Source organism: Aulonocara sp. 'chitande type north' Nkhata Bay, linkage group LG9, assembly GCF_057382095.1.
Source record: "Aulonocara sp. 'chitande type north' Nkhata Bay isolate Kocher_YH1m ecotype deep benthic linkage group LG9, A_spYH_male_GT1.1, whole genome shotgun sequence".
Lineage (NCBI taxonomy): Eukaryota > Metazoa > Chordata > Actinopteri > Cichliformes > Cichlidae > Aulonocara > Aulonocara sp. 'chitande type north' Nkhata Bay.
Window position 1 is genome coordinate 35,689,644 of NC_141352.1, and position 22,871 is coordinate 35,712,514.

The following is a 22,871-nucleotide window of genomic DNA, read 5'->3' on the forward strand; positions in this document are numbered from 1 at the left end:
TGATTTTAATATTACTTTTTGATCTCAGCATTCTTCTTCATTTTCTTGAGCTTGACAGAGACCAGAATTAAGACCTGTTAACAGCTCTTGTCGCAGCTTACAGGAAGTCCTTCACTTAGTTTGGACAACCACTAAGAAGGATGTAGACACAGGTTTTAAGGCATGTAGTTCACGAGATAATGTGTGAGAGACCAGGATTAGTTTTCCACTCACAGATGTGCAGTTTTTGTAAATCATATCCACAGCCTTTGTCTGAGCTTAACTGGACAGTATTCTCCTTAAGCACAGTTTTGGAACTGAGTATTAAAATACAGTACTGTGCAAAAGTCATGAGCCTAATGTTTTTCTCCTAAGGAACCAGATTTTTTATTTATTTATTTATTTATTAATTGAGCAATAACTCTGGAGGCTTTCTGGAGGTTTTTTGTTGGACATTGGTTGCTTTTTCACTAACCGTGACCCTGACCATTATCTCAGGAATTCTTTTTTGGTTTTCTAAGCAGCTTAAAACTGAATAACTGAACCATAAAAAGGCATCTAACTCATGGGATGAACCAATGTTGTGTCTACACATAAAACACAACTTAGAAAAGAACCATTTTCAGGCATCTTCTTATTAGCAACCTGTTGGGGAAAAAAGTCAAACAATTTATTCCCCTTTCTTTGGTTGATTTACAAAACAGCCAAAGATAACCCACTGTGACAGGAATAAAATTGTATTTTTGCACCAACAAGACAATTCCCAAGAGCTATTAGCTGAAAACGTGGTATATATGTGGGTGTGCAGTGTGTAATTAAAAGTTTTAAGTGAACTTGACAAGTGGAGGACAAATTAAGACGTAGCAAGCCTAAAAAAACTATCTACAGCAGAAGAACAGTATCTGAAAGCCACATCCTTAAAAAAATCTAGCAACGACCTGATACAGGACCTGGAAGAAGTATCTGGCCCTTGAGTTGATCAGCTATTTGCCAAAGCCTCATCACAAGTAAGGAAAGTTTATTCATATAGTGCTTTTCAGGAACAAAAGGCACAAATTAAAGTATGTCCAGCACATGTCCAATAAACCACTGTACCTGTTTGTTATTTTCCTAGCTAAACATAGGCCTTTGTACAATACTGTATAAGAAGCTTCCAGTATCAACATTCCTGTCAGGTGATGGGTTGCTTCTGTAATGATGAGCATTGCTTTCAGTTCTGCAAAATGAAGCCAGGAGGAAGTGACTACTCTACAAAAATTCTCAGCTGAATACAACTGGACATCACTAACCAATGGGTGACAGTAGCTCCTTTTCAGTAAAGTCTGTAGGTTTACCATGCAAAGTAGTAATGTGTGTCAGTTTGAAAAGTAAGTCCAGGTAAACTGATTGAGCGGAAGTCTGAAGGAACCCCCGCGTTACAGACGCTGTTTGATGAAGGGTTCTTTAAAGAATCTGGACAGATCTAAAGTAGGTAGAGTAATGATCTCAAGGTACAGATCCCCCTGAGAGGAGAGGGTTCCTACGGCAGTCACTGAGGTGATTTTAGGTAGGGTAATCTCTCATAATTCAAGTCAGATGGATTCACCGGAAATCAAATCAGCTTCCCAGACTGTGAGCTGAGGAGGCAATATCCCAGTGCAATTCTTCATTGACCTACATAGCATTTCTTCCTGACAGTTCCCTCCCGCTCTTACCCATCCCTCCCCTCCATTGGCCTGATCTCTGGGGCTTCTCCCTGCGTTTTTGATGATGAGCTGCACAATATTCATCATCTCAGGCTCCAAAGTGGAGAAGAAGAAAAAACAAGTGGAGAATCGAAAATTACCCGACCTGAATAGAAAAAAAAAACATATCTACCCCAAAAATTGGAATTTGCCGGGAGGTTTGCTCTTTAGCTTTCCAGAAATGTAATTAAGCATCAGAGACAATTGCAAATCTGTGTGTCTCCCCCCAAAAAATGATCGCTTGATTAGGTATCTAGGAATGGGTAATTTCCATCAGTGATGATGTGAAATTGGGGTGTTGCAAGAGTGAGTTGGATGTGTGTGTCTGTGTGTCCTAACTTCAAACACACAGACATACACATTTGCAACTAAATGCTGTCACATGTGCAGACACTCATACAGACGTACACACACACAGAGACAGACAGTAGGCTCCCTCATCATTAATTCAGGAGCCATCACTCTCACCCTCCTTCTGCCCCTGAGAAGCTCTCAATGCTTCCCGGCAACATTATGCATATTTATTCATACATCCTGCCCGCTTTACTAAATGTCACTGTAAATGTTTCTACATCTAATAAAACCATTTCTTTATGTTTTTGTTCTGTTCCCCCTGTACCACCTTCCTCCTCTGTTCCCTTCCCTCCAGCTTCTGTTTAAATGACAAATATCCCCAAACATGTTTTGGGTTTTTTGTTTCTTTCTTGAAGGTCTCGAAACTTCAGAAGTGCTCGATTCTGCTAATTCCTCTCACGCTTAGTTTCATCTCCAGCAAAAGCCCCAGAGGAGAAACGCTGCCTTTGTAGCAATTACACCAGACCTTGATCTGACTGAGCCTGCACCACCACCACCACCACTGCAAACTCACCCCTCAAATGTCAGCATGGATTTTTCTGGGTCTCCTCGGTTTCCTGTGTCCTCACAAAGCTGACTTTGGTTCCTGTTTATCTCTGTTTGCTTTGTTTTTGAATTCTTTCACCTGGTTCTTTCCCACCGCTGCCTCGCACAAACATGCACACGCGTGTTCAACATTGCCCCCTTTCACAAAAAGAAAAAAGCCCCACAGCATTAGACACATTTTGAAGGTATGTCATTTATTCCAGCAAGCCTGTTTGAGAGTGTGTGAAAGATTCTTTGGCAAGTAATTATCAGCAGCTCCCAAAAGTGTGAAACAGGTACAGAAACTTCTATAGTGTCAGAGCTGTATGCCCCTTATTCACATGCACATTAACCTTTCAGCTTGAGGCTGCCTTTGGAAGCAGTTGCCATGGAGGTGAAACTGGAACACTGTATGATTAGTAGGTAACAAAGTCTTTGAAAAAGTTCAGGCTGTGTCTCTAATCCGGTCTGTACTGTGGTAAGGTGGGAACATGCATTTATGCTTTCCTATTGCTGAGGTAAATACCGTATCTGTCATCTCATACTGAACTTAAAAGACCAAAGTGTGCACCGCAGTGATATCCCCTCTGACAGTCTGAGTACTTGTTGTTTTCTTACTAAGAAAATACTTTTACTTTTTTGACTTTTTATTGAATGAATCCAAAAGTCTCGATGTTCTGCGTCATGGCATTAAGCAAGACCCACAGTCCATCTGATATCAGTGCAAGATGCATTGAAGATATGACATCAGGACAAGCATTGTGCAACCAGTTATTTAGGGCGGCAAGGAAACATCAATCCTGGCTGTGCAGCTGAAATCGGAAAATGCAGAAAGTCAGCATGTTAGGCTAAATCAGATGGCTAGGATAGTGGTCAGTTAAGTTGACATAGGAGTTCAGACCTGCTAGACCTCGTTTCCATGTCATCATGTTCACTTTGCTCATTGGTTAAGTGCATATGTAGCCAGTGTGAGGAAGCAGAAAGGTCTTGAAAATTCGAATGGATGAATTGCACTGCTCTGTGATGCCAATGTCGGGCATCACGGGAAGAGATGTGCTAATTATGCTGAGAGATGGAAAGTAAGCAACACTGGCTTCCTCTCTCTAACCGAGTTTGACATATTTCATTTTCCAGTCTCTTAAACTACTATGTATTAATCACTCATCAAAAATATTCACTCAGAGCTTGTTCTTGACATGGACACACTACTTATTCATTTTATTTATTCATTTAATTATTGAATCATTCCTTTATGTCTATAACCCCTCCCACCCCCACCTGAAATATCACAAAAAGTATGAAACCATGTCCAAATTCTCAAGCTAATCTTAACAGGTGACTTTTCAATCAGACACTGAGGTAGAGTGCTCGCTCTGACGTTGTGCCAGACGCTTTGAGTCTGTACATTTCACTTGGACTCACTCACTTTGGTGAATAAAGGGCAGGCTAATGAAATCAAGTCCACTACTCACAGGAGCCATAAGATGTCTGCTTTTGTACCCGAGCTAATTATTCATCGAGGTTGTACTAAAGATTAGTGAGGATATATATGAAGAAGCAAATCCTTTAAATTGCTCTTTTATTGTTCCTTTACAATCCCCCAGCTCATTTTAGATATGGCACTCACAGGCACCCTTGTGAAATGACTCTAAGCCATTGTTCCTTGTGTTATCCTGGAGACACGAAAGGCTAGTTAGTGCTGCCTTTGATACAGATGCCCGGCACCGTTTTAGCATTTGTGTTATCAGGAAGACAGAGAATTACTGAGGCCGGGGTGGGAATAAAGCCACTTTTTCCTCCTGCTGTGTCTCTCTCTAGGAATAAGAAATAATAACGGACAAGGTTTGCGAGCTTATTGTGCTGAATTGTTCCACAGAAACTTTTCAAACAGGAAACATCTTAATACAGTTTGTATAGCTGCACATCAGGTTTCTGAAGCAACAAAGTGCTGCTTGTGTTTCTCATAGAACAAGCAGAATATAATATACACCATATTAAGATTCTTGTGCTGCCACTAATGCTAGGAAGAAAAAAGAGAGAGCAACTTTAATGCTGACGCATGGTAAGCTGAATTTATAGTGAATGGAATGATTAAGTCTGCAAAATCCTTGAATCAGTGCGCTCTGGTTATAAACACAGCTGTGCAATCTCAAAGGCGCACAGTGAGGTGAGCCTGAGGAGCAATGGGTTGCTCTCTCTGAGCTGCTCGCCTGCTTTGTTGCCCCCTACAGGGCAGAAAACTGCCAGCCACGGACCTGCGCACGGAAACCTCCGCTTATTGCAGTTAATTGAGCAAAAAACAGCAGAGAGAGCTCCAGTGAAAGCCCGTTTGCAAGGCTTCGGGGGCAAAAGAAGCAGAATGCAGGAAGTTTAATCTGTGTGAAACAATGAAACTTTGCTTTGAGTTCCTCTTTCTGGAAAGTTGCACAATTGAATAGACCACTGATGTTTTGACAAAACTAAGTGATGAAATGTCATTAGAGGAGTTCCTTTCAATGACTTCACAACCTCATTCATGAGGAAAACCTTTGCTGTCACTCCGCTCTCCGCTAAACAATCTGTTGATCTGGAAAAGTCTCGCTTCTCATGAATTATAAGTGAATAATAAAAATAAAGGGATGAAGAAATGAAGGGACTGTATTGTCCATGATTAGTCAACTTGATCTCCCTTGTCAGTGTTGCTTCTTACATCCCTAATGTCTTTCACGACCAGCTCACAGCTTCTTTGATCACAGCAGCACAACTTCGTCGAGCCTCTATAAGCTTCCAGAAACTGTACAGGACCACACAGTGTCTATATTGTGTTAAAGCGACATTGCTATGTGGATTATAAGTTCATCATCAAGCTGGTTAACATTTTCAGGAACGAATAAATGAATGAATAAATAAATAATAATAATAATAATAATAATAATAATAATAATAATAATAATAATAATAATAATAATAATAATAAAACCCCTTTTTTCATGATGGCTCACGTGCGCAGAGACGTTGTCGGTTCAGTATTTCACTTGTAATGTGACATCCCGAAGGGGCCAAGGAAGCCCACGGGCAGGTAGAGAAAGGCAGTTGAATGAAATCTGCATAAGCGTTGCAGAGACTCACACACCGACACGCGCACGCCCGCGCGCTCCTCTCTCGTAAAGGGGCGTGTGTGTGTGGCTAGCAAGGGACTCAAACCCTCTGCATTTGCATCAGTGGAGGAGCCGAGAGCGGTGGCGCACGGAGAGAGACGGACGGGAAACAAGTTGAATTAAACCAATAAGGACTTTTATTTTTATTCTGTAGATATTTTTTTTTATCCCACCTCTCTCACTGAAGAATTTTCAACACTGTTCCTCCACACGCTGGTCGTATTGCAGTTTGGACCGCGCGTGAATGAGAGCTAAACAGCCCGGGAGACCCAGAGACATCCGCGGCGAAGGGACCGTCTGTACGCGGAGAGGGGAGAGTGTCTCCGGGTGTCGGCTGTGCGCCTTTGCGCGGTTTGGATTGGACTGCTGTGCGAATCTTCCACGGCGTGTAGCCCAGGGAGGATTTTTTTTTCTTTTTTCGTGGGGGGAGGATACGTTGGCTTGCTTCTTTTGGAAGCTCGGGAGAAGATTTGGTGTCATTTTAATAGGATTTGGGGGAAGCCTATCGGATCCTACACTCCGCTCCACTCGTGTTGAAAGTGGAGAGGGGAGGGTTGGATGCCTGCAGGTTTGCGAGTCCTGAAGAAGCAGGTGAATGCAGGTTTTTTTTCTTTTCTTTTTTTTGTAAATGTATTTAACTTGTGTGAGAGACTGAAAGGAATCTTCTGCTTTGAGTCCACTTAATGTAATACAGTTTTTACACATTTGGCTGATATGACCATCTTATTATCTTACCGTCGATTTTTATTGTTATTCATACACTGGCTTGCTTTCTTTTAATGCAGGAATTTAGAGTAGAGCATGCTGTGTTTGCTGAGGTTCGTTCCTTTTTGTGCAGTGTGACCCAGTAAGGGCAGCCTTGAGTAACCGACTCGAGGCTACACCGTAATTTATGCTTTAATTGATTTCTTTTTAAATTTTCAGGGTGCCAGCTAAATGGTGTCACTGATGTGGGGTGGTTATTAAGAACAGTAGCGTTACATAGCTCCTGGTGGATAAAAGGCACGCAAATAAAATAATAATAATAAAATCAAAATAAAAGAAAGATGGAAACACTTTGTAGAGAGAAAAAATAGGCCCACGATAAGCACTTCGATGTAAATTGGCTTACATCTGAGCTCTGTTTTCTGTGTTTTTTAGGACTTGCACCCACAAAGGGGAACTTGGGATGAAAAGATCAGGTTTATCCGTTGGTTTATCACATAAAGGCATCGGTCCCACACACAAGCTAATGACCACATCCCGGGGAAATGCCCTCTACAATACAGCCTAAAATCCAGGCTTGAGTGGTAGCTTGTCCTCCAGGAGTAGCATTCTGCTGCTGCTGCTGCTGCTGTTTATGGCGAGATCTCAGATAGTTGCGGGGGGGGGGGGGGGGGGTTGTGTTGTGTCGCTACGTTTTGCATTAATGTCAGACTGCTTGTTGTCACAGAGAGCGGAAGAGAGCGTGAGTGAGTAAAAGGGAGAGAGAGAGCAAGAGAGAGAGAGTAGTGTCACTTAACGGACCGCTGGTGCTCTGACACTCAGTGTGCCGCTCTCCTTACTTATAAAGACTCTCAGACATAGGTTGGCTATTTGTAATCAAGCCAATCACCAACCTCTCCCATTCTCTACTCTAAGCCTATTGAAGCAAAGCGGGTCACAATTTGGGGGAAAGGGGTGTACCCGTGCCTTCGGAGTCTTAATTGTGTCAGATAAGGCGCTTTTAGACACTTTTGGGGAATGTCCAGTGAGCACGGAGGCGACACGCTTTCATAGTCTGCTCACCTCTCACGTTTGTGCTGTTTTGTTTTTTGTGCACTCCACAGCCAAGGATTACATCCTGCCCGGGCACCTTCTGAAGGGCAAAGGACGCAAAAGACAGGGCTGGAGTGGCTGATTCTTCGTCCGCCTTGCGCTCTGGCTTCTTTTGGAGAGGATATGGCAAGGTCGGCACTGGAGAGTGGAGAGCAGACGGCGCAGGCGAGAGGAAACCGGAGCTGAATGACAGGATGCCAGCGACCTGAGCCCGCACTCAGATCACTCCTAACTTCGTTAAGAGACACTTCAGCTTTATTTGTTGGACAGAGTGGAGAGAAGAATACTTTCCCTTGAGGAAAAAAACATCTTCTGGAGGAGTTTATTTTCAGAGGATTTTTGTTTTTGTTTTTTATATCTATATACACGTAATTTTATTTTTTTTCCTGGTGATAAAACAAGGATGCATTGTGGATTAGTCTTTATCCTGTTTATGGGAATCCTCTCGGTGGCCAAGGCTTTCAAAAACGGTAAGTGTGACATCTGATCTCTCTATAAATACAGATTTTATGTACACTGTAAAGCTACTAATCCCGGTGTTTTTTCTAAAGATTAGCCCTCGCTGATCTCCGGGCAAACTCACAAGGCGCTCACCTGCTCATTCTACCAACGCCTAAAGAAAACCCCTCTGATATTATTTCCACACAGACTTAGTAAAGTGACTTCACTGACACTTATCTGTAGCCTTCGTTAAAACCGTTTTTACTGCTATATGATTTCACTTGTATTTATGGGATCTCTTTGATATTCCTGTTGTCCAGCGCGTTAGGGTTGTTACCTTGTTTCCGTTCAAATATTTTCTACCAAATTCCATTAAAAATACTCCTGAATACTTGCTTTCTTTGCAGATATTTTTTAAAAGACTTAATTCCAACAATTAAGCAGTTTTTAAACCAATTCAACTACTTTTTTTAGGGCACCCGGGTTCTTGTGCTCCTGGTAAAGAATTTCTAAGTCAGGATGAAGTTCAAAAAGTCAGCCCAAACGCTCGGCTTGCACAACTTTCCCGGTTTCTATTCTCGGAGGTTCTGTTTCACTTCAGCTTTTATTTTCCGCTGTGAAAGACTTCGGAGGGGGAATGCGTTAGGAAAGCACACATGAGCTTTTATAACACAGAAATAAAAGCAAAAGGAACTTTGTTTTTTAACGAGGGGGTACTTTTATATGCAAGATTAAAGGAGAATGACTGCAAATAATAAAAATAAATAAACAGTAAATAATAAAAGGGCGTCTTCTTGTTCGGTCCTTTGTGTTATATGGATCAGTCAGCAAAGGCTTATCATTTTCCCCTCGTAATGTGTGGCAGTGTAATTTAAGCGTGTGCATGTCACAGCATGAAATTAACGACTAAGTGAATTTCACTCGCTCGTTACTGATAATTTTCCATCACTGCGTTATTCTGCTGTTGACTAACCCTCACTGCAGAGTCGCAATCTGGTAAAAGATGATTATTTTTTTCCACTACAGATAGATAAGCATGTTTGCAACATCTCGCAGAGCAGCGGTCTGGTTTTGTGGAACAACATTTTCGCTCCACGCTTACACCAAAACGTTATTTATAAGAAGAAGATGATTTGTCTACAGTGTGTTGTGTGTGAAAGAAATGGTCTTGTAAAGCTCGCTGTAGTAGTCCAAACTATTGTGTCTCTCTGAGCTGCCAGTGATGTATCACTCTCGTTTGTTTCCGTATCCTTTAAGAACTTTTCTCTTTTATTTTCTCTCCCCTCCCCGCTCCAGATAAATGTGGAGGCAACATCAGAATCTCAACCGCCAACTACCTCACTTCGCCCGGATACCCCACGTCTTATCCCCCTTCTCAGAGATGCGTGTGGGTGATCTCGGCGCCTGGTCCTCACCAGCGGATCCTCATCAACTTCAATCCGCATTTTGATCTGGAGGACAGGGAGTGCAAGTACGTGCACCGCGCTTCTTCTCTATGAAAAACACATGTGCAAATACAAACGCTCGTTCATTCAGGCAGATTTTGTCCCCGGGGGCCCCAATTTGATCGAAAGATAGGGAATTAAAAAAAAAACAAAACAGTGAGACCTCTGCCAAAAACAGTAAATGTGTGCTTTCATTCTGTTGGCGGTGGAAGAAGCACCTACAGATTTATGTTTATTTATATTTGATGTACAGGCACTGTTACAGTGCTGTCTATAACGCCAGTCTGAATCCCACTCCTCCTCTCCCCTCATGTCTATTGCTCATGAAACTGCGCCATCTAGTGTCGGAGGTGGGTTCAGTGAAAACTGTGTTATTGTAATCCAGGTCTGGCACTACATAGGGGAGTAGGAATGTCTCGCTCCTGCCATTTGGTTTTGGAATGTCCTTGATTTTCATCTTTGTGGAGTGAAGTCACCAGCATTTAATACTGATTTGAACTGCTGTGTTTCTGCAGAAGACAGAGCGAGGGGAAGGGGGAAGTGGAGGGGATTGAAGAGGCCAAAACCTCAGCAGAGGCATTTAATTGTGGCTACTTTCTGCACTGCATGAAAAAAAGAATGTCTATTAAAAGTGTCTGAGCAGTAAACCAGTGACTCGAAATCCAATTACTTTCTAAACAAAGAAAGAAAAAGAAGCGATTGCATTAAAAACAGCTTGTTTTAATTAGACAACCACTTTAATAAAGTCAGAACAAAGTGAAATTATCTGGCTGACATGGGATTTTTTAAAATTTACTTTCACTAGTGCCCCTCCACCTCACCCCAAACTTACTGAAAGCACTCTTTTAAGGTGGCGCTCTCAGCGACGGTTACTTACCGATCCTTATTTGACCTGTAAGCTGTGAGCTGTTGCATCCAGCAAAAAGGCTAAGCTGTTTTCAGATAGATAGTTTAAGCCGATGAAACCAGAGACAGACAGTAATGTGATGAGCCGGTGTCAGTGTGGGTGCCCTGAGGTGAGCCTTGCCTGGGCAGACTGCCTCAGTCTGATTGTGTGTGATGTGGTGTTTTGTGTGTATGTGTGTGTGTGCACGTGTGTCGGTGCCTCTGCCCTGTCTCTGTCTCAGCTGTTTGTTTACGCTGCAGGGCTCCAGAGAGTAGAGGGCTTTGCTGGATCCTGTTACTGTATCTGCGCTCCACCCAAAACCTGGACCCTACACTTTCTTTTGTGCTCCTTGAATTGGCCCCAGTGTATACGCTTGCAGGCTTCTTTTATTTATTTATTTTAATCCCAGATTTAAATCCCACTTTAGCCTTTCTTTACTGCTGACAGGGGTTTAGTGCAGATGCTGGTGTCCTTTGGAGTGTGGGTGCTCCTTTGACACTTCTTTTGGGTTCGATTTCAGCACCAGGGAGGCCATTAAGCTGTCTGAGGTCCTTAGTTAGAAACTGAGAGTGAGGAAGGGACTGGAGTAGGAGTAGGGGCAGCAGTGACAATGCTTATGTTAATCAAATTAGTCAGGAATGAATTTCCTGTGTCTAAACACATGCAGCAAGGAGAATAGAGTTGCTGTGGGAGCAAGGAAGGTTTTTTTTTTTTGAAAGGAGGGAGGACATTGAGCTTAGTGAGCCACTGATGTGTCATTTGCAAATTAGCACTGCTCTTTCATTTAGCAGCCACAAATTTGGTGGTTTCCAGTTAACCGGTCGCTCATACATTTGTCAGCAAATGAATGTTGTGCAGTGGGTGTCAGGAGCGCCTCGTTGCTGCTTCTGATTTTCTTTTGCTTCTCATTACGTTTGAAGAAGACTCAGTCTGCAGTGGTTAGGAGGCTATAACCTGCTTGTCCTGAGGAGAAAGAAAAAATTAACAGATGACTTGAGTCATTCTCTGATTCATGTGGGCCTCACAGAGATTGCACCTGAAAATGGGGTCAGCCTAACCCACAGCTTTTTTCCTATTTTTAACCCGGTGTGCCGTTTCATTTTTAATGCTGTTAATGGAGTGGTTTTCATGGGACTTTGCTTCTACTTCGTAACATATTCTACACAGACACACACACACACACACACACTCCACTCCACCCTCCTTAATTTCAAAACTATGGCACTGTGCAACGTGAAGGCTGATTGCTGGCCTAATAGCTGACATGGCAATGTCCATGGGTAACTTGATTATAAGTGAGGGAACATAAGTGACTCATGTATCTGCAGACAGTAGTTGGGTTGGGTGCGATTTGTGTTGAACCATCAGAGCCCCTCTTGGAGCCCCACTCACCAAGTCAACCCTTTACATAATGGAAACTGATGAGAGCCCAGAATGGCTTCCTTATCTGATGGACCTGCAGAGTGGGTGGAGGTGGAGGCGGTGGGGTTACAATGCATGCTTCAGTGCACTGCCTTGCAATCTAATTAGTGGGCAAATGGAACACACATGCACCACATGTTCTCCAACATGGGTCTTATCAGCAAACTAAACAAGAAGCACTCAAAGTGGTGCTCCTGGAAAAGAAAAGAAAAACAGCCTTCCCTGTGAGTGGAGCCTGGCTGCCGTGCTGCTGCTGCTGTTGTTGCACGTGCTCGCTCCCCTTGACAGGTTTGTTTGGGGAAGTGCAGGGGCCTGTATCCTGCGAGCTGGAGGAGGAAAACACTTCATCACGGAGATAAGGCGACTAAGTGAGCCCTGCGATTCTGAATGCAGAACGTGTTTACCTTTCACGCACCGTTGTAGACTTTCACAGAGTGGAGTTTTTCATGGGGGTGGGGGTTGGGGGGAGCTGGAGCCGCCCTCACTTGCCTCACGCAGCTAATGAAGTTTGAGGCAAAGGCGCAGCCCGCATCAAGGCAAATATTTGAAGTCAATTCGATCTGAAAGTCGTCGGAATGAGCGAGCTTAGCCGGAGTGAAAAGCTGGAGTAAACAGATATGCTTTCGCTCCGCGCACCTATTCTCTCTCTTTATTCACGGTTATCTGATAAGGCCTGTCAGGCTCATCTGGCTCCACTAGCTCTGTCGTGGGGAGGTATAAGTGGAGATGGATCTAAAGAAGCGATGGGAAGGTTTTATATTTGATTAACAGACTCGTGTCATCATCATCATCATTATTATTATTATTTTGTGAGATTCAAGTAAATCTGGTGAATGTTTCTAGTTTTAAACTCATCTAAACCAAGACCTAGAAATATTTCATCTGAAGCTGGAGGCTGTTCTTTCCACCTCCTCCTCTTCCTCCTCCTCCTACTTTCTTGCTGAGTCGAGGAGGGGAGCCAACTTTCTCGAGATATGATGTACTCCTGACAACATTATGAATCATTGATAGCATTGGATTTGCTGACCAAACCAAAAAAAAGCAAGAAAACAAACCCCCTCCAAAAAAGCTCTTCTGTCTTCAGCTCACTGAGAGCTCCCTTGCAGTTTGTAAGCTAGTCGAAGTCATGCTAGAACAGAGAGAGGGATAAAAACGAGAAGGAGACACAGCCTCCTCTTTCTTTGCCTTTCCCTGGTATTTTCCTGAGACCTTGCTGAAATTCCAACGTGCAGAGTAGCATGAGGAGGGGTTCAGATGACACGTATTACAGGATGGTACTAAGCGGAGGAGATATTCAAGGAATGCCTTCTCGAGCAGCTCTTTGTGCGTGAGATCGAAAACATCCCACCTCAACACAAAGTTCAAAAGTCATCAAGCTCCCCCTCAAATCTTCAGGTGCCTGTAAGCTTGGAAAAGTTTCCTTTTTTAATTATAATTTTCTCCTTTTTCTGTCCTTATGCCCCTTTGCTGCAGTCTCCTACTGAGTCCCCCCCAGCCCAGCCCACCCCTGACAACACACACACACACACACACACACACACACACACACACACACACACACACACACACACACAGCTGCTTGGCCTGCTGGGAAGACAAACATTCTCTGTTATGTCCCTTTTATAATAGGCATCCTACCCCTTGTGGCATGGGGACCAAGTCAGAGCTCCAGAGGTGACAGGAACTTGGGGAAGTGGGGGGTGGGGGTATTAACTGACCCTGTAACCATGGCTCTTTCTTTGTCATGTGGAATCCCACTAACTCCACTCAACATGGGCACAGTGTCCAACAAAGGTGACTGCCACCTGTTTCTAGGAAGTGAGAGTGGAGGACAGAAGGGGATTTAGGGACAAGATCCTCTTGGCCACTTTCCCTAATTCCCTTGTTACCATTCCAGCCTTAATAGCACACAGCAGCTACAGTATAAAGACCAGCAGAGCTTCACGGCTGGTGGTGGTGGGGGACAAGGGCTCCTCCCTTAATCTTAGCTGCTGCTTGCTTGTTTTGATTACCCACCTCACAATCACTCTGTAACTTATCTTGCAGCTGCAGGCGAGGCGCAAAAAATGGATGTGGCATATGCCAAGGCACAAGCCTGCACAGAGGGCCACTACATGAGAGGAATGCTTCTATTTTCTATACAAGTTGTACTATGATTTCCTCATTAAAAAACAAACAAACATAACATTTACTAGATTCGTACTTAATTCTGATGCTCACATGAAAATGGATGGAAAAAATACAAAGTTATCATAGCACGAAAAATCAAATCTTATGAGATCCAAAACACACATGCATTGCTTTTCCCCGCGTGGTCTCTGGAAGAGGGCTGCAAAACCTTGAAACAACCAGCCCTTGTGTTGGTGCTTGAGTGTCGCAGTCCCTGAAGCTGTTCTGCTGTTTTTCCAGCATTGTTGCTTTCATTTTCCCCTGAGCACCAGTGTCTTTTGTGCAGGGAAAGACTTCAGTTAAGCAAATACAAAAAGTTAGTTAAAAAAAACAACAACAAAACGCTGCTCTGACACTACAGCTCATACGTGCAACAAGTGTTGCTTATTCTTCTCAAAACTGGCTGTGCAAGGTAACTGCAGGCAAAGGACCACAGGTGGACTGTTTGTTTAGTAGCCGTCAGAGGAAAATAATTAAAACGGGAAAAAAAAACAGGAATGCAACAGAAATGTTCTGTTGGCAGGTGGTGATGTGGTGGTGGCGGTGGTAACTCTGAAAGGAGGCGCTGTGATCCACAGTGCTGCCAGTTGGGTCTCTAAATTGACATGGATTATTAGAGATACTTACAGCCTGTTAGAGGGCATTTATTTCTGCTGTCACTCTGTTCTTTATGTGTGTGTTTTTTTAAGTGCATGTCACTGAAGCATCCATGCTGGGGTGGGGTGGGGGTAGGGGAGGTCAAATTGGCACCGTGAAATCGGCGCTGCAAAATGGAGTGCGTAGGGCGACACCGCCTCTTTTAACTAGCGGCTTTGACAAAGGCAGCTCAAATTGTGCACCTGATATTCTCTGCAGCAACAGACTCCTACAGCTCATAACAATGGAAATCAAATCAGAGGCGAAATTACATGGAAACACTGCACCTTAGGAAAAAAAAAAAAAAGCTTGTCAGCAGCATCTCAAAGAGCACTTTGAATGTGTCTTGTTTGGACTTCACTGTAATTATACGGAGCCTTATTTTGCCAGCAAGGATTCAAAAAAAGAACTTCCCCAGACGAGTGTTCTCGGTGCAAAAAACGCAACTCTTAATGAGGCAGGTGAGCCTTTAAAGCAAAAAGCAAATGAAAGCCGCAGTTAATTAACAGGAGGGCAGAGCAGAACAGACAGCAGACAGAGATGTTGCATCAGAAAACCACTGACCTTCACTCTCATTACTCTCTTTCTTCCCCTTCTTCATCTCTCTTAAACATGGAGGGCTTACTCCCCAGCTAATGAGCGGGATTAAAGTAGGTCTGGGCACATGTGTGCTCGCACATGTATGCGTGTGCGAGCGAGTGAGAGTGACCGTGGGGTTCAGGGTCTTTTTTTTCATCCACCGGTGAAGTGTTTCACCTTGGCAGCAGCTTGGAAGGGCAGTCTGATTGAAAAGCTTTCTGGCCGTGGCATCTGCCATCCTCCCTGCTGCTCTGTCACCACGTTGATTCATGCACAACAACCTAACCACAACCGGGAGGTGAGCCACTCTGCCTCACAGCAGGAGGCAGGTCCACTTCACGGCAGAGGAGAAGGGGAGAAAGGAGGGATGAGGGAAGGAGGGAGGGAAGGGAAAGAGGGGGGGGGAAGGGAGACGACAAGCTCCGGGCTCATGAACAAACCTCCAGATTTCAAGTCAGCAGTCACATATCTGTGACAGCACAAAAGCATCAGCGTCTCACATGTCTGCCCGTTTTGTTTGTCATCTCAGTGTGGGAGTGAGCTCCTTGTGTTTGCCAGGGTCTACTATCCCTAAGCTGCTCCTGGCACACTGCTCAGCTCTTTCTTTCTTCTTTCCAACCCAGTACAAGCTTCCCCTATATGGAAGTTTCTTGTGGAGTGGAGCTGCGGCCCACACAGCTTAGATATGTCAGCCTTATGCTTTTTTTTTCAACCTCTTTATCCAAAACAGATTGTAAGAAAAAAAGGGAGCCGAATAGAGCGACTCCTGATTACAGGAGAACATTTGGTAATCTCGGCTCTCTACATCTATTAACTGTAAGAAAATGTAAGAAAAAGAGGAGAAAAGGAAGGAGAGGAGGCCCTTTAGTTGAATAGACGAGGGACTTCTAGACGCTTTAATGCTGCGTGGCCGGGCTTGTCAGACACGTTTCACTCAGTGGTCTAACCTTGAAAGGGGGCCCGTGATTTTGATTGATGTGGCCTGCTCAGCTTGTTTGTTGTCCTAACGCCACGGTGCGTACAGATCCACAAGGAGCAGCAGGTGGGAGGGGGTGGTCTCGGCGACCACAGGGCTCTCTATTCAGACAATCAAGCCAAAGTCTCCAGAGGGGGTTCTCTTAAGGTAAAGTTTGTTTGCAGTGGGTGAGAGGGTAGGTAGGTAGGTAGGTAGGAAATAGGAAGCCAAGGGCCCCCAGATAGATCCCTGGGGTCATTTTCGGTCACTGTGTTTGCGCCACAGCGGGTTGTTGGCTCTCTGGTGGTTCTTCACCACTCAACTCAGCGTGATTCGGCGAGGGCAGCAAGCAGACAGTGATTGATGGGGCGGTACCCCACTGCTCCCTGATTGAGTTAGAGCCACTCACAATCCCTCGCTTTGTTTGCTCTTTGCTTGATCTCCCCTCACTAAATTGGCAAGAGTAGTTGTGGTCTTTCTTTCTTTTTTTTATTATGACCACTATTACATTTTTTTCCTCACAAGTGTATTTCTTTTGTTAGCTGGTGGTAATTGTAAAAACGGCCTTTATATCTGGCCTAGCAGCAATCATTTGTGGTGTTATCTCAGTAGGGTAGCACTATAAGTAATATAAGTAGCTGGGGTGTCTGGCGCTAGCATGACCCTCGCTCATGAGGGGATAACCAACCAGGAGGCCCCTCTCTTATACGTATGTCTATCACCCGCAGGCTTTACCAGAAAGCAGGGGGAAATAATGCAGCTAATCCAGCTCGACGGTAACGTTCAATTGTCAGGCAAGTAAATGGAGGACTCACCTTGCCCTCCAAATGTTGGCAGAAGCTGGCCGGTCATCAGCACTTAAATCAGCTCTGCAATGCCAAGAATTCAGCCTCTCTGCCCATCGCCACGTAAGAGATGCACTGCTTGGCGTGTGGCCCTCACAGCACGGCCCGGTTGGCTTTCAGAGTGCTGCATCGTTGGAAAATCTGACTTCTTTGCACAATCTGGGAACAATGCAGTTGTCAAAGTGAAATAAAGTACGAGGATTTAAACATTAGCTTTTCCATCCAAGGGCTGGTTTACATTGAAAGGAAACTGCCCCGAATCTGGCATCGCCTGATCTCCTCACTGTGCAAACATATGTCCCAACCGTAGAAACACTTCCCTCATTTATTTTCTTCCTCTTCTCACTTCCTTCCTCTTCCTGTTAACATTCAGAAATTCAGGTTGTGCTGTCTCGAGTCTGAGGTCAGGTGTAGTTTGTTCTTTTTTTAATCGGTCGCTCATACCGAAGAGGACACAGTCCCAGTCCTCCACGGGGGAGGGGGAATGTTCACATGTTCACAGTTCTGTCCTGCTCCCAGCCAAGTGACTAGATGTCCAGCCAGATGACCGGGTCATGAAGTACCCTGCCCAGACTGCTCTCTGACCCACTCCAGGGAGGACAGAGAATGGGAAGAGGAGGGAGATTGTCAGTGGGGATGGATGGGCTATTTAATTGAATAATTCCCGGTGCAGTTATTATTACCATTGCCCTCAAGCATCCTAAGCATTGCTGAGCCATGTGTAAGAACTCACGCCACTGACCTTTTTACTGGATTCGTGCTGGCACCTGTATCAGCTGTTTGCATGCTTTGCTTTTCTCTTTTCTGGCTTGTCCTCCACTCCCTCTATCACCAACTGAACTTCTCTATCTCCCCTCAGCTGTTTCCTCTTAACACAACCAACACCTTCACCCCACCCACGCCGCACTCTTTCTCCCCTTCCTGTCCATTGTGGAGAGGCAAGAGAGTTTTGAACAGCACCCGAAGGCTTTACCTCTAGCTGACCTCAAACTCAGCTCCCCTCCTCCCTTCCTTTCCTCCTTTTTTTAACTCTCCTTGTCAGGTTCCTCCTGCCTCTTCTTTGAAAGCAGCATGCTCATTACTCGACAGGGAGCGCTGCTATAAGCAGATAGATGATTACCTCTGTAGATGCTGCTGGATGTTGGTTCTGCTTCTGTTTTTTTCTTGTCAGGCCATAAAAGCTGAAGCAAAGAAGAGCTCACATAGCTGATTTTTGTCCTATGTGAAGTTCAGTGGGTCACTAGCACAAAGTTGTTTACAATTATCTCCTTCTTTTTTTGAATGCTCTTCTTTTCACATGGTTCCAGCAAGCCTGACCCCAATCATGTACTGTACATCCTACACATCCAGTCATGAACAGGATATCTAGTAATACTTTGTCCTCTAACAAGCACCCTAACCCATACCCCAAACCACACACACACACACACACACACACACACACACAAATGCACACACCCTTTTGCGACATGAATAAACAGGATATTGTTCTTTGACCCTTCGGATCAGTGTCATGGTTATAGTCTCTCCTGCATTGTGCAAACACCAGTGTCAGTCATTAGAAAGTCATATTCTGAGTAGCGGTGTACCACCATACCACGTACCACTCTCAAAAGGTATGTTTTTAATTCAAAGTGTTTGTCCATAACTGTACTTAGTTAGCTACAAGCACAATGACACAAGATAAGAAACAAATGATCGCAAGGGTGTAGTCATTTTTAGCATTGTTAGATCAGACGGAATCGGGCATTTTTCATTGTGTCTGCATGAAATTTTTCAACACAAGCAGAGGCGTACAGTCTTGGGATTTTCCAAGCATGCTTACAACAATGAAGTGTTTTGCTTATTGAAACATTCATATGCAATAAACGGCATGTTTCCGTGTTTCAAGCGCATTGAACCGCGAGTCTTTGTGCTCTTAAATTAAATTGTGTTTAGAGATGATTCGAATACCCACACTTGAACAACATATTTGACCCCTGCTTATAGCCATATAAAGAGATGAAATGTTAAACCAGCATATATCCTGTCAGCTGAGGGTTATGGATTTTCGAGTCTTCATTACAGGTTCAAATAAAGGGCCCATTTGCTCCCTCCTTCCCAGCAGGGTGCACGTGTACTTATGTCACCGAGGTGCTCCGTGGGGTAGAGCAGGAGACAAGAAGAAGGGCAGGGATAGCACACTTAAAAAAAGACAGTATCCAAGTCGGCCCTGCTGTGCCACATCACCCCTTTCTCCCGATGCCCTGTTATTTTTACCCTTGACTTCTCATTGTTGTAACAGCGGCGTATCATCTGAGCCGTGCCACAGACCCCTGTGGAGGACTCTCTCCTCGCTCACCTCTGCCTGCCCCTCTCTCATGTGTAATCAGAGATCCTCTCAAATGTCAAGGTGGGACAAATGGGAGTCATTCCCTCCTGTAATGGCCCCAGAAATGGACTGGAGTGCTCCTCTCCCCTCTCTCACTCGGTCTTTCTCTCTGCTATCTTTAAGAAATCACACACCTTTTTCATCCTTTGTATTTTTTTTTTTGGTTGCTCTCTTTTCATACTTAAAAAAAAAATGTTATACTAATTTCCTGCCGGCCTTTTTTGGTTCCTTTGTAAATGATATCACACAGTTTCTAACTGTGTTTTGTCCATGTTAAACCTTTTCAGGAGCCGGTGTATCGCTGACATAGTTCTTCATAATAGCTCCAAGTCAAGCTGACTACATAATAAGGCCGTAACAGATATAGCTACTTTACTTCCAAGAAATGTTTCAAGAAATTACCCCAAAGGCTTGGTCGCTTCATTTGGAAACGCATACATTCAGCGTGCGAACGCTCCGATCTGCACTCAGAAGCATGTATGCTGTATTTGCTGTATGCAAAACAGATTCATTTCCCAAGCATACTAAGTAGGGGGGGGGTTGTGCTAAATGTGTGTTCCCATTTTGCCATGGGCAGTTTTCTAATTGATTGTAGTTACTCATTCCCACAATATTCATTATAACAAAATGTGTACTATGAAAGGAAATATTGGCAGCACCGCTCACAGCATTATTGCATCCTGATAAAAAATGTAACATTTAAAAAAAAGTTTCATTTTTATTGAGAATATTTGAAAATAGTTGAGTTATATGTGGGAAAAAGCCCAGCTCATTCTTATTTTAATACTTTACTTAAGGGAAAGTCATCAGGGTTTTGTTTTTTTTTTGCATTTCATCCACATTTTTCTTCTCATTGAGTTGTCTTGGAGCAGGACTTAACTTTCAGATGCATTAAAACCAAATCTTGTTGAGTGCATTACTTAAAAAGAACCACCTGTTTTACTTTTGGTTCAATAATACCTTAAAAGGCCTAAACCTCCAAATTAGCAGTATCACACTAGTACAAGGAACTACAAGGTAACTACTGACAGATAGTCAGTAGTTATGACCGTTTGGTCATGCTTCATTGCTCCAGTAAGGGAATAAAGTCCAAGTGTGTCCATGGAGAATTACTGGAAATATGCACAACTCTGTTTTGGCCTTGAAGGCACGTCAGTGGCTCATAGGAGCAGAAAGCGAATCAGCTGAACATACTTCCCCAGGGTTCAAAGTGCAGTGGGCCTCACTTGTGAGGTGAGCACAGGCAATTCAGACAGCCTGCTAACAGTGGGAGCTTTTGTGGTCAGTTTTATTTCCCCCACTTGTTTCTTGTCTCCTCCCATCATCCCTTAAGTTCACATTAGTGTGAGCCTGCTCTGTGCTAAGCGGGGAAGGAGCCCCCCCGGGGGCAGAAATCTCCCTCCTGTCAGTCTGGGTGCTCATATTTCTGAATAAGGGATTATTGTGCTTGTTGCAGAAGGGGTGGGGAGGTGGGGGTGTGCAATAATTGAGTCTAAACAGCCAAATTCATTAATTTGATTGTTGGCGATGGCAGATCTCTCGACAGTGTAATTAGGAGAGCTAATGGATGGGAGCATGCTAAATCCATCAATGCTAATGATAATTGCAGTTTAGGAAAGCGAATATGCTTACGAACGTGTGGCCAGGGCCGCTGCAAAATCCGAAACAGCTACAGCGTCTAAAAATACGTCTAACCGTGTGGGGGTGACACCCAGAGAGGCCCATTGATGGTTGCAGCTGGGCCATCTGGGTGGGGAATATCCAACTTTTCATCCATCTTTTTTATCTCCATCCATCTATACAGAAGCATGGTTGGCGAGTTAACCAATCATGCCCTCCGCCCCTCGCAAGTGAGAACCACTTCTGAAGCCGTCGGCCCTGATTGGCTGGTGGTTTATTCCACTGGGTGTGCTGGCATGCTCCAAGAACCTAAACTCGTGCAATAATTTTCTGTGGTTTGAGAAGTTAAGATTAGCTTAAAACAACCCCGTGGTTTTTTATTTTTTTCCTGTTTAAATAATTAGATATCTCCCTCCAATCGAAATCTTGAAGTCAGAAAGTTCATTAAGGTTAATGTTTTGAGCTGCGAACATTAAGACGTAAGCTTCATTTACGGCCTCATTTTTTCTTCCTTACTTCCTTACAAGCTGACACAAGGGTCATTAAAGCTGGACTGGTGCCCAAGGAAAAATGGAACCTGTTATTCTAGGCTTAGGTTAATGAATGTCACATGCAATGGGGATGCAGTGAGGGATGGAAAGTGGAGAACGACAGATCATTTTATTTGAGCGAGGCATGTCCCGCCCCCAGGCTCAGAAAAAGTAACTCAGAGATCAACTGATCTTTGCCCTCCCCCGCTCACTTATTCAAACCTTAACAATGTTTTACCAAAACCCCAAGTGGCAGTTTGTTCGACAAGTCTCATTAATACATTGAGTCCCTGGGCCTGGAATTTTCTGACAGCCTACAACAAGGTCCGTTTTCCTGTTAAGTCTCCCCAGGTCCTGCAGAGCCGTCCCAGGTCTGCTTTTTAGCCAGTTCCACTTATGTTCCCCAGAGCTGTTTTTACATGTTATAGGTGACATGTTTTCATGTCAGCTTGCAGACAGAGAAATGCTTGAGAAAGGAGGTCAGGCATTTGTTCTTTATGCAGTTGAAGCAAGGGGCGATAGCAAAGAAAGAGCTCTTGTTCTGAGGGGGGGTTCCCGCAGCAAGCATGAGCTTATAAATGGTCTGATTAAGAAATCTAACCAATTGTGTGAGCCTTATACAGTCTGTCATAGTGTTATTGCATTGCCTTAGATTGCATTGCTTTTGTAGAACCATATCAAGCAGACATTTATAGAGGGAGGACAGATTATTTCCATGGGAAAGCTTCAGGCAATATAACTGTTATATTGTTAGGCCGGTGGTTTGTCGCCTTCTCTTTAGCTTTGTGAGGAGGGCTAATGTTCTCGTTTGACACTAGCGGATTGCTTTCTCTCTGTGCCTGAAGAAAGAAGGCAGGCTAATATATTTGAGTCGGTGAAGCGAAGGTCGTTGAGAATTACATTGCCCCCCTACCACCACCACCTCCGCACCCACCCACCGCTTCTTTCCCTCTCTTTTTTCCTTTAATTTCCCCATTGGATTGGCAAACCGTTTTCACTATTAGCACTGTGGTAGGCAGCTAACTGTGTGTGTGTGTGTGTAATTATCTGTGTGTGTTGTGGTGTGCTAGCAGGCCCACCCAGGCCCAAAGCAGACTAGACAGATAAATAGGTGCACAGCTCAACTAGATTGCATTGTCATGGGGAATAACAACAAGAGCAGCAGTGATGCAGCATAAAAGGTCATCGCAAAGGCTCCTGGGAGGAGGAATCTGGGTTTAGCTCGACAGGTCAGTGGGACGCAGACAAGCGGCAAACCCCCCAAAACTATGGGGAGGTTTATAAGTAGGCCATGTTCATGTGCTGCCTTTAATATCTAAAATCAAAGTTGTTAACTGTCCTCTGTCCCCCCCCCCCTCAGGATTCTTAGCCCCTAGAGGTGAGCACCCACAGGTGTTTAGAGTAGCAGATTAGAGCTGCATTTAACACAGCTGGCAACAGGAGTGACTTCTGAAGG

General features: G+C 44.2%; 1 protein-coding gene across 3 annotated transcripts in view; it reads left to right on the top strand.

Moving 5' to 3' along the window:
• Positions 1-5,787: 5,787 nt before the first annotated feature.
• The window catches only part of nrp1a (neuropilin 1a), a 62,348-nt gene continuing 45,264 nt past the window's right edge, over positions 5,788-22,871 (top strand). For 2 of the 3 annotated variants that reach the window (XM_086307273.1, XM_086307275.1), the window contains exons 1-3: positions 5,788-6,310; positions 7,528-7,986; positions 9,254-9,428. In XM_086307273.1, the coding sequence (XP_086163399.1) occupies positions 7,920-7,986; positions 9,254-9,428 (242 nt within the window). In that variant the 5' untranslated portion in view covers positions 5,788-6,310; positions 7,528-7,919. Of the gene's footprint in view, positions 6,311-7,263; positions 7,987-9,253; positions 9,429-22,871 lie in introns of those variants that run through there. The other variant, XM_086307274.1, reaches the window with a different exon arrangement.